Here is a 10438-nt window from a genome sequence, read left to right as displayed (position 1 = left end):
CTTACTAGTTTATGAAATTCAGAAATGGCTTCTAAATATGTCTCACCATCCACTTTGGTAAGTATATGGTTGACCAAGCTCATGTTTTAGACCGGGGAAGAGTGTAATACTCGCAACTATTTCTCATCATTTGAGTTGAAATGTTCGACATCCAGGCGTCCGTTTAATTCGCTCTCTATATATACCATTGTTAAGCTATTGTTGTGCTTGGAAAGATGGAATGTAAGACAAATTGATGGACTGCTGGAGTTACGACATATGAAAGTTGATTTAATGATGTAGAAATTTGACAATGATGAACAAAGAGGAAGAGTGATAATTTTCGCACATAACCGGAAATACAACTGACTTCACCAACCATCGATTTTATGTCATTGTTTATTGATCAATAAACAGTCAGCGCAGATTTAGATCAGTAGAAGAGCATATTCGAAAAAAACCACTGTATATTAGAAGATGTATGTTGGGAGATAAACACACTGTTTTACTTCTTTTTGCAGAGCTCAACATTTGATGCAGAGATTAAATTTGTATGATGAAGGTGCAAATATAGTTCTCGACGATCTGTATCTTACTCTTAGTGATTCAATTCCTATGACCGGTGTGCAATCTATTTTTTTTTTAACCTTGACTTGAAGATCTTTGCAAAAAATGGAGTACATTAATGTTTGCGTCACTATTATTGTCAGTCTGAAAAGGTGTAATATGGTGGTAGAAGGAGTAATTTCCCCATTGAAATCTTTTGGGTATTTCAAAAAGGTACACGAAGTGCAACTTGTTGACATAGACAATCACTGAAGTATAAGTGAAATAGAGAAAAGAGAATAAACCACAGGGAATTTTTCACTAAAAATTGGCAAGTTGTATAAGCCCCAGTGAGTCATATTACTCTGCCTGGCTTGCTGGGCTATTTGTATAATTCGTTTTAAATTTGACTTTTATCTTACTAGCTTGGTGCAGCAATGGCTTGAATAGATAGCACACTTTCTGTATGAGCTCGCCATGGTCGCTTCGGCCGGCGAATTTCAACGTTCCATAGAATAAAGTTGCCCTCCATAATACTAGTCAGCGTCTAAGTTAACTATGTTTGTGTGTAACTCGAAATGCTGCGTGCCCGAGCCGTGTGTATAATTGAGAGTTTGCGGTATACCCGGAACAGAAATACTTGTCATCGTCGAGGCAGAATAGAATGATTGACTTGGCTCTTATGCCCTCGAAAGATAAAAGTGGGAGCCGGTACTTCGCAATGTGAGGGGCCAGGTGACCGGGGCAATCTTCGATAGGAGTGGCTTGTTTTAGGTACAAATGCGGCAGAGGCGCTAAGAATGCCCCATTTTGACTTTAGGAGCTCCACACTAATTGCGTATGGTGTATTGCATGAAGTAGGCCAGTAGCTGCCTACTCAAAGTAAGACATTGTTATCAGACGACTTGCGTGTCCATAATAAAAGTAGAGCTACGATAAAAATGAAAATGAACCTGCAAGGACTCCATGTAAGTAAGCTTTTTCGCACTTCCATTTAAAGCAGTATGTGATCTGGTTACAAGGAAATTGTTTACGCCGTGTACTTAGACGAGCACTCAGCACCGTCAAGCCTTAAGATAAAAGTATATATTGGGATGATTTCCTCAAATTGATTTTGGTCTTCCTCCTTTTCGCTTTCAGTTGTCAGGGGGCATAGCAAAAGGAAGAAACATTGCCTACTTTTATTTTGGAATTGCGCTTGAAAGACGTAAGTAGTTTTTGCAATTCCAGTAACATATTAGCTTTTCAAACTAAAGTAGCCGACATGTTTGCAGCTCACTCCGGTTCAACTACCTTGACAACATGGACCGTACAGTAGCTGAGGTATCTCAGTTAGCCAAGGTGACTATTGATAAAACCCCCAAAGCCGTGCACGCTCTTGTGCGATACTGTCAAGCTACAACATGGACTGACTGGCCAGACCATATCCGAGCGAATTCTCGCGACTGGATGAAAGATATCCTAGCTAGGGTTTTCGATACAAGAACTGGGGGCGTTGTGCCCGGGGATCTATTCATAATCGATCATAGCCATTGGGGGCGAAAACATGGTTGCGCATTGGCTTTAAGCGCACATGCCGGAAACAGTACCAAGCAGTACCTGAATTGCGTGATTGTGCTATTGGCCGCTCTTCGTGAGACCGATCGACAAGAATATTTGGCTATAGTTCGCGAACATCTTAAGCATGGAGACGTTCATGTCGAACGTCACTTTTCGGACAAGCCTCCAGCTGAAAGGGATCAGGCTCATCGAGAGTATACAGCTTGGCGTGATGCTCTTTGTGACGGGGTTCTACATGCTTCTGGTCTATTACACTTGGGCAGTCATGCGCGTGCTGTACCGACCAAGGACGTGAAACGGTGTCTTAGAGGACTTTTGTGTGGCACGAGTGTTGAAACCAAGGATACCCTCTTGCTAATTAAAAAGTTTAAACTTGAGCCAATGCTCAAGTGCGGCCACTTGCCCAACTGAACGTCCTTGCTTATTCCAGAGGAGGCGAAACTCAATCGACTTCTATTGTCGGCTTCTTTCATTACATTGGTTTGTTCCTTCTTTCTCTAGAAACTTTCTTTACTTTGCATTTCTCTGGAATAATACCCCAATTTTTGATGCTGTCCACCTATCCGTATGTGACCCTTCTCATTCCCTTTTTTTTGCTATAATCCATCCGCCATCCATAATTTTATCTGTAGTCTCTCCCCACCCCCTTTTTCTTATTAGAATGCATCCATTTATTCGTAATTTTATTTATAGTCCTTTCCCAATTCCATTTTTACTGCTCTAATCCATTCACTATTCATGATTTTATTTGTAGTCCCTTCCCATTCCCTTTCTTCACTTCAATATATACAGATTTAAAAATTATTTTGCGTCAAAGCCATTTGTTTATGCGTCGTCTGACATTTCGAATTAAGATCACGTTACCAGAGCAGTAGCCTGAAATTATCTTCGCAATCATCAGTAACTAAATGTATGGCAGGAGAAACAAAATGAAGCCTTATAATGTTACAGATAAAATAGTGAAGGTGTCCGTGCATTTGAAAGGCAATCGTTAAATAATAAAGGTTAGATGATAATGCAGACGTAGAAGACTACATATACTTCCTCCGAAAGATCATCGTTAATGTTCTACTATCAAGTCTTACTGACTTCGATGTTGAAAACTTCAGTCCAATGCTAACAATTCGGACTGAATTCGATATTGAAAACTTCATTATTCCAAAGCTACAACTTCTTCTTACTATAAAAGTGCTACATTTGAAAAATCTGGTCTTATCAAAACCTCGTTCTCTTACGCATTATTGCCATACGAGCGAGATGATCATTACAATGTATATAAGTATTGTCCGCCAGCCTTTGATTCAAGGCCCTGCAATGTCGTGAAAGGTTTTCCCTGGCTTTATACTTATTGGATAAGTTGCTGCGAGCCTATCTACACGTTCTTTCCACGCGTAAATGAATTGCAGTATCTCATTCAGCAACGCTCACTCAAAAATTGAATGTCCGATATTGGCGGCGAGCTGCACACATCGGCTGAAAAGAAACAAATGAATGTAGTTTCAGGGATTCAAACCTGCATAGACCCGATCAAGGATATCCGTAAAATGTGGCCAAGAATTCGTAAAATGTGGCCGAAAATTCGCTAATGCGACTGAAGAATATTATCCTTCGGAAATCGAAAAACGAAAGGATCGGCAATCCTCACATTGTCACTGAACAAAACCGTGATCTCTTTTTTTTTTGGGTCAAATGACAGCCAGGTCCTACAAGCCTTACAAGAAAAAGTATAAAAAAATGCCTTTGAAAGTGGTCTTTCTCATCATCCTTTTCATTTTCAGTTAGTGGGCATAGCAAGCAAGAAGCATTGCCATCTTTTGCTTTAGGATTGCGCTTGAGACACGTAAGTAGCTTTTGACTCCCGTATGATATACTAGCTTTTCAATCTGACATGGCCCACATGTTGCGATCTATTTCAGTTCAAATATCATAACAACATGCAGCACGTACCAGACGTAGTAGCTCGAGCTACCATATTGGTTCTCGAGATGACCCCCAAAGCTGTGCACGCTCTTAAGCGATACTTACAAGCTATATCGTGGGATGACTGGCCTGCCCATATCCGACCAAATTTTCGTGACTGGATGAAAGATATCCTAGCTAAAATTTTCCAAACAAGAACTGGAGGCATTATGCTTGTAGATCTGTTAATAATCAATCGTGGTTCTTGGCTACGTAAACAAGGTTGCGCATTGGCTTTAAGCGCTCATGCCGGACATAGTACTCAGCAGTACCTGAATTGCGTTATCGTACTATTGGCCACTCTTGATGAGACCGATCGACAAGAAAGTTTGGTTACAGTTTGCAAACATCTTAGTCGTGGAGATGCTCATGTCCAACTTCACTTTTCGGACAAAACGCAAGGTGAAAAAGATCGATCTCATCGAGAGTACCAAGCTTGGCGTGATGCCATTTGTAAGCGTATTGAATATACTTCCGGTCTCTTAAACTTGGGTAGCGATGCGCTTGCTGTTCCGGCCACGGAAGTAGACCGCTGTCTTAAAGGGCTTTTGAAAGGCACTACTGTTATAACCAGGGATACCCTCTTACTCATTAAGAAGTATAAACTTGAGCCAGTACTCAGACGTGGCTAACTATACAACTGAACATCCATGCTGTTACTAGACGCTTAACAAACTCAGCATTGGATATCCACTTTTCGAAAGATGATCTGCAATGAAGTATCCCGTGGACTTTTTTTTCTTGCTGTCCACCCATCCGTATTTTATATATGGCCCTCTTCCCATTCCTTTTTCTTATCGTGACACTTTCACCTATCCATAATTTTAATTGTAGTCCCTTCCCATTCCCTTTATTCACTTTAATAAACACTGATTTAAAAATTATTTTATGCCAATGCCATGTGTTTATGCGTCGTCTGACATTTCAAATTAAGACTACGTTACCAGAGCAGTCAGCTTCAAAAATAGTCTCGCAATCACTGGTACTTTGAGCATGGCGTCGAAGATAAATAGGTGAAGATATAGATGTATTTGGAAGGTAATCGTTGAATAATGCATGTGAAGATTGAAATGCAGACGTAGAAGATTATATATACTTGCTAGTTTTATGAAAATCAGCAATGGCTTCTGAGTATGTCTCGAGATCAACTTTGGTAAGTATATGGTTGCCCAAACTCATGTTTTAGCCCGTGGAAGAGCGTAATGATCGCAACCATTTCTCATCATTTGGGTAGAAATGATCGACATCCAGGCGTCCGCTTAATTCGCTCTCTATATAGTCCATTGTTAAGCTATTGTTGTACTTGACAAGAGGGACGTTAGACAAAATTGATGGGCTGCTGGAGTACGACATATGAAGTTGATTCCTGATGTAGAAATTGACATTGATGAACAAAGAGGAAGAGTGAAACATTCGCAAAATCAACAGGAAATACAACGGACTTTGTTAACTTAAGACCTATCTACATGATTTTACGACATTGTTATTGACCAATAAGCAGCAAACGCAATTAGACGGGCAACCGCGCATGTTATTCGAAAGAAAAGACTGTATTTTGGAAGTTAAACGTACTGTTTTACTTCATTTAGAAGATTTCAACATTTGTTGCAGAGCTTAAACATATATGATGTACATCTAGATGAGCTGTATCTATTTTAAACGATTCAATATCCCCATGACCAGTGTGCGATCTACTTTTTTTTTTCATGTCATGGGCTTGTAGATCTTACAAAAACGGTATATTTAGGGGCTTTGTGTTATCATCACTGCGTGTATGAAAAAAAAAATGCTGGTAAAGTATGAGATGGGGCAAGCGGGGTACTATGCGATTTTCAAACTTGATTGGTTACTGCTTCGCCAGCCCTGAACTCTGAAAGAATAAATTGCTGAAAGAAACCAGAAAGAAACTAACAGAGAAAAGAACTGCTTGATGCGACTAAGTGGAAAAAAAAATGCCATTGCAACATATGAGTGATGTTATCTTGCAATGGATGACTTTATTAATGATATAAGTGATCGTTGATTCGAACGTTGTATGGTGCTGGTTATTGTTTTTGCGTTGTATTTGGGATGCATGCCGCTAGGTTCTTTTAAATGATATTGCATTACTTGGACAGATGAGCCTTGCTTTGCACTTTATGATACAGTGATGGAAGTGTCGATGGTGAATGTTGTTCCCTCTTCGTCTTCGTCTGCAAAGTCATCGGGATCATATATGACTCTGATAATCAGCGAACATGATGGGCAACGGGCAACATCCTCTCCGTCTTTTATCTCATCCTGTAAAAGAATGATCAGTCAGTACAACGAGTGTCTATTTTCCGCCTTATGTAATTGTAGGTCATTCTTACCAATGATATCTCAAATTTGTCGCCACATGGGCAAGGATAGGTATAGATTTGAGTATCCTCATCAAAGTCCAAATCCTCGATTTCGACCTAAAAAGCAGGGAAAGTTAGTAATGTTGGCAAAGGTGGGGGGGTGTTGGTTAATCAAGGCACTGCACTGCAGCTGTGCCAGTACTGTTTTGAATCTCACCTCGTCGTAGAATGAAGTCATGTTGTTGATGATTACGAATATAAGTTGTAGTATCTGTGTTGCTCTCTTGAAAGAAATGGAAGTTATGTCTCGATGACCAATGAAAAGGCTGGTTGATAGTCAATGGAAAGATCTTGGGACCCAAAAAAAAAAAAGATTGGCACAGTTGAAACTTCACCAGTGCGGGCACAGTCACGACCGCAGCTTCGGTTTTCATTAAAAATTATTTTTATCATTTAAAGTAATGACGAGATCAAAATTGTCTCCACTTTTTTTTGTAAGAATTTGAATTGCCCCATGTGATTGCCAGTTTGTCAGCCAGAATAGTCGTCAAATAAGGTCCTACCCACCTACTTCTTTACCCCATTCCTTTTCTCTTATGTCCTTTCAAAATATGGCCAATGGAGCTGACTGCTCTACGGGTGCTAACCCAATGTCTCAACTTATGAAACAGTTCACTCAGGACAAGTCTTTACAGAGGGTAAGTTGTGGTTTGGCTTTGACTATGCCTATTCTTGGAAAACAATAGCTAAACTCCATTTCCAGGATCGCTTTGAATCTCCACAAGCAGGCCCAAGCGGTCAATCGGTAAGACAATCTCGTAATTGACTGTAACAAAAAATACAGTATGCTTCGTTGGACATTACCTGCTCACAATGTCTTGGTCGCCATCTATAGATGAGAACAGCAAGACAGCCTGTCGGACCTGCAGATCAACGTATGTTGGACGAATTCTTTAGCCAGCAGGAATCCTCGGCTGGACCAAGGGCTGCCCAGCGAGGACCAGCATTCCAATTCTCAGACTTACACAAGGAACTCGACAATATCCAAATGGGCCCTTCGCCACACCAACAAGGAGGGTGGGCTTCCGAATTTAACACCATGCCCGGTGGTCCGAAACTGTGGGAACTAAATTCTGATGAAGCCGCCGCAATGGAACAGTCATTCCAGGCTGGCATGCTGAATCGAGAAGGCCCCCCATGTAAGTAAACCCCTTTGATGTAGTAGCTGTTTGTCAACACCTGGCCACAAACTTATGTCGTTTTTTCGCCTTCTACAGCGGAATGGAGAGAGGAATTTATGAATAACCCCGCGCTTTCACATATCGGTAATGACCAATACTCTGAACAATTCGAACAAGCCTTCCAGAAGCATTTTGATTGGCAAAACGAGTTCAACCTGCAGCAAGACAAAGGGAAGGGAGTTGGCGAGAACGCTACTTGGGAACAAGAATTTGCAGCATACGATAGCAAGCCGGAGTTGACTGATGAAGAGCGAATTGCAAAAGAAATTGAAGAGGCTTCGGCTGCTGAGGACACAAAGTACTTTGAAAACTTTGAGTCTATTTGGCAAAACATTAAAGATACCTCACTCGGTCCCGAAGGCTTTGATAACGATTGGGAAGACGAGTTTGCCAACTACAATCACGACGGTGCAGATACTCTCAAACCCGATCTCGGTGAATATGTCTTTGAGATTGAAAATCCTTTCATGAACCACCCAGACCCTATGACAGAAGGTCTCCGATTACTTGAACAAGGTGGAAGCTTGAGTGAGGCGGCACTTGCTTTTGAAGCTGCTGTACAAAAATCACCGCTTGACTCACAAGCTTGGATGCATCTCGGTAACACTCAAGCTCAAAATGAGAAGGAGGAGCCCGCCATCCGAGCCCTAGAAAAGGCAGTCGAGGTCGATGAAGGCAATCTGTCCGCTCTCATGTCGCTTGCTGTCAGTTATACCAATGAATCCTATGACCATGCCGCTTATCAAACTCTAGAGCGATGGATTTTACAAAGATATCCAGATATCGTCCCACCCATGGCAGAACCTACAGAAAATCCATTTGATCTTCATGGACGCGTCACTGACATGTTTTTGGCCGCTGCTCGCGCTGCTCCGGCCGACAATATGGATGCCGACGTTCAAGTTGGTCTAGGCGTTTTGTTCTATGGTAGCAACGAATTCGAAAAGGCCGTCGATTGTTTCGTTTCAGCACTGAAGGGTAGACCAGGGGTAAGCATTGAGATTTCTTGATACTGTATCAGCGTAGCTTTTACTCATTGTTCGCATTTAGGACTATTTGTTGTGGAACCGATTGGGAGCTACTCTTGCTAATAGTGGGCGATCAGAGGACGCCATTGATGCATACCACAAGGCTTTGGAGTTGCGACCTTCGTTTGTACGAGCACGATATAATCTCGGTGTCAGCTGTATCAACATAGGATGTTATCAAGAAGCTGCTGAGCACTTGCTAGGAGCTCTGTCAATGCATAAGCGTAGTATAGAAGATGCGGAGGAAGGCGTCAATGTTAGCAGTAATCTATGGGAAACTCTTCGAAAGACCTTCATTATGATGGTAAGTTTCTTGGTTGGTGATGAAACAATTGGCTCTACTATATGAAACTAAACATTCGATTACTATAGGATCGCCGTGATCTTGCTGACAAGGCTATGGTTGGAGCTGATATCAATCAATTCCGAGATCAGTTTGAATTCTAAACAGCAATATGCTGCATCTTGTAATTGCTTTTATAGATACACTGTTGCATGCGCTCGGGCCATGCCACTTTTTTTTAAAAATTGTAAAATGAATAATCAAATGTAGAACTAACTCGGAATCAACAAGTAATGCACATGGGGGTTCGGGGTATTAGGAGGGATGTGGGATGGGATCTGCCTGAGGTTTAAACCAAGTCAGCCTGACCAAAGCAAGCTGCAATGATAGTGATGAGGATGTTGAGGTACGCCACCTGCGGGTTTTCGGGGTCAGCTTGCTCTTGCCGAATTTGAATGCATTTACGAGAAACGTTTCTTAGGATGGACGTTTCATCTGAAGTCATGACTTTGTCCAATCGCGTCAAGAGCGCGTACATCCACATTGCCTGTCAGAAAGCAAATGTTTCATCAGATGCACGTCTCATTATATCAATTCAAATGTGATATGTCGTTCATACCTGGTTTTTCTGTATCTCGTTATTTTCAAGCCACTCAATGTGCCAATTCAATAACCTAAGTACAACATTCTAATAACATATGTGCCATTAATTTCGTGACCAAGCTCCATGGCTGCACAATTAAATGTATATACCTGACTTATCCGCTGAAGAATGTTGACATCGGGATTATGTCCTTCTTTTTGATCACTACTTTCCTCGGTCTTTGGCGCCCCATAAAGAAATTCTTTCCATTGCATTTTATCCTTTGCTGCTGGTAGCTTAATTTCATTGTTCTGAAGCTTGGAAAGCTGTGAGAAACTCTTTAAAACCGTTAATAAATACAGAACACACTTCAACAACGCGATTCCCTCAAAACTCTTACCTCTTTGATACCGTCGAATTGTGTTCGAAATGCTGTTCGCCATTCGTCTTTTGGGAGCAAGTTCTCTGCGGTCGGTGTGACTTGCTCAACTTGGAACTGATAATGGCTGGGTAATGTCGATGGGCTGAACTTTTTCGTTTCCGGAGGCGGTGCCGCTACTACAATAGCAGGAACTCTTCGCGTTTGTCTCCTGTATAATGATATAAGCAATAAGTATTTGGTTCATTCCATAATACTCGTCTGATCCGGAGTGCTTACCGAACCATGAGCAAGTAGTCTTCGCCCGTTGCAGGTACAAATGTATCATCGATTGTCTTCTCATGAGAAACAGGTAGGATGCTCTTCCCCGTATATTGCTCTTCATCGTCATCGTTATCCACTCGTGTTAAAATGCGTCGGGCAGCCATTCCAGCTTAATAGCCTTGTCAACTGCGAACCCCTTGTACCGACAAATTTCATGACACACAACTGACACGTGATTTTTCGACATGGTAATCCGTTTAAATACCGGACGCCGCGCTGACCCACTTCCCCTAGG

The 10438-nt window shown here is 41.6% G+C and overlaps 5 protein-coding genes across 5 annotated transcripts; 3 read left to right on the top strand and 2 right to left on the bottom strand.

Moving 5' to 3' along the window:
- Window positions 1–1827: 1827 nt before the first annotated feature.
- K450DRAFT_275734 (uncharacterized protein) lies at window positions 1828–2496 on the top strand (the record flags this gene model as incomplete). The annotated part of the gene is made up of 1 exon (XM_051593186.1): window positions 1828–2496. The coding sequence occupies one exon, from the start codon at window positions 1828–1830 to the stop codon at window positions 2494–2496; it is 669 nt and encodes a 222-aa protein (XP_051440348.1).
- Window positions 2497–4019: 1523 nt separating this feature from the next.
- K450DRAFT_275733 (uncharacterized protein) lies at window positions 4020–4762 on the top strand (the record flags this gene model as incomplete). Its single annotated transcript, XM_051593185.1, has 2 exons — window positions 4020–4642; window positions 4708–4762. The coding sequence occupies 2 exons, from the start codon at window positions 4020–4022 to the stop codon at window positions 4760–4762; spliced, it is 678 nt and encodes a 225-aa protein (XP_051440347.1).
- Window positions 4763–6180: 1418 nt separating this feature from the next.
- Window positions 6181–6603, bottom strand: K450DRAFT_180974 (uncharacterized protein; the record flags this gene model as incomplete). Its single annotated transcript, XM_051584352.1, has 3 exons — window positions 6181–6324; window positions 6396–6482; window positions 6583–6603. 3 exons carry the CDS (start codon window positions 6601–6603, stop codon window positions 6181–6183), a joined length of 252 nt encoding a protein of 83 aa, XP_051440346.1.
- Window positions 6604–6900: 297 nt separating this feature from the next.
- K450DRAFT_262308 (uncharacterized protein) lies at window positions 6901–9174 on the top strand. The gene is made up of 6 exons (XM_051592457.1): window positions 6901–7063; window positions 7129–7170; window positions 7261–7564; window positions 7643–8595; window positions 8657–8938; window positions 9007–9174. The coding sequence occupies exons 1-6, from the start codon at window positions 6962–6964 to the stop codon at window positions 9079–9081; spliced, it is 1758 nt and encodes a 585-aa protein (XP_051440345.1). The 5' UTR covers window positions 6901–6961; the 3' UTR covers window positions 9082–9174.
- On the bottom strand, window positions 8980–10331 carry K450DRAFT_262300 (uncharacterized protein). Its single transcript, XM_051592456.1, has 5 exons — window positions 10159–10331; window positions 9901–10090; window positions 9671–9838; window positions 9537–9605; window positions 8980–9464 (listed from the first exon to the last, which is right to left on the bottom strand). The coding sequence occupies exons 1-5, from the start codon at window positions 10305–10307 to the stop codon at window positions 9267–9269; spliced, it is 774 nt and encodes a 257-aa protein (XP_051440344.1). The 5' UTR covers window positions 10308–10331; the 3' UTR covers window positions 8980–9266.
- Window positions 10332–10438: the final 107 nt, after the last annotated feature.

This window comes from Umbelopsis ramanniana (assembly GCF_025399195.1).
Source record: "Umbelopsis ramanniana AG unplaced genomic scaffold K450scaffold_95, whole genome shotgun sequence".
In the NCBI taxonomy this organism is placed as follows: Eukaryota; Fungi; Mucoromycota; class Umbelopsidomycetes; order Umbelopsidales; family Umbelopsidaceae; genus Umbelopsis; species Umbelopsis ramanniana.
Note: the sequence above shows the minus strand (reverse complement) of the source record. Positions and strands in the feature narration are given on the sequence as shown.

Coding starts and splice junctions, on each gene's coding strand:
- K450DRAFT_262300 (XM_051592456.1), bottom strand. CDS start 10,307: ATGGCTGCCCGACGCATTTTAACACGAGTGGATAACGATGACGATGAA. Junction 10,091..10,158: donor GACTACTTGCTCATGGTTCG/GTAAGCACTCCG, acceptor ATCATTATACAG/GAGACAAACGCGAAGAGTTC. Junction 9,839..9,900: donor AATTCGACGGTATCAAAGAG/GTAAGAGTTTTG, acceptor ACGGTTTTAAAG/AGTTTCTCACAGCTTTCCAA.
- K450DRAFT_262308 (XM_051592457.1), top strand. CDS start 6,962: ATGTCCTTTCAAAATATGGCCAATGGAGCTGACTGCTCTACGGGTGCT. Junction 7,565..7,642: donor GAATCGAGAAGGCCCCCCAT/GTAAGTAAACCC, acceptor CGCCTTCTACAG/CGGAATGGAGAGAGGAATTT. Junction 8,596..8,656: donor CACTGAAGGGTAGACCAGGG/GTAAGCATTGAG, acceptor GTTCGCATTTAG/GACTATTTGTTGTGGAACCG.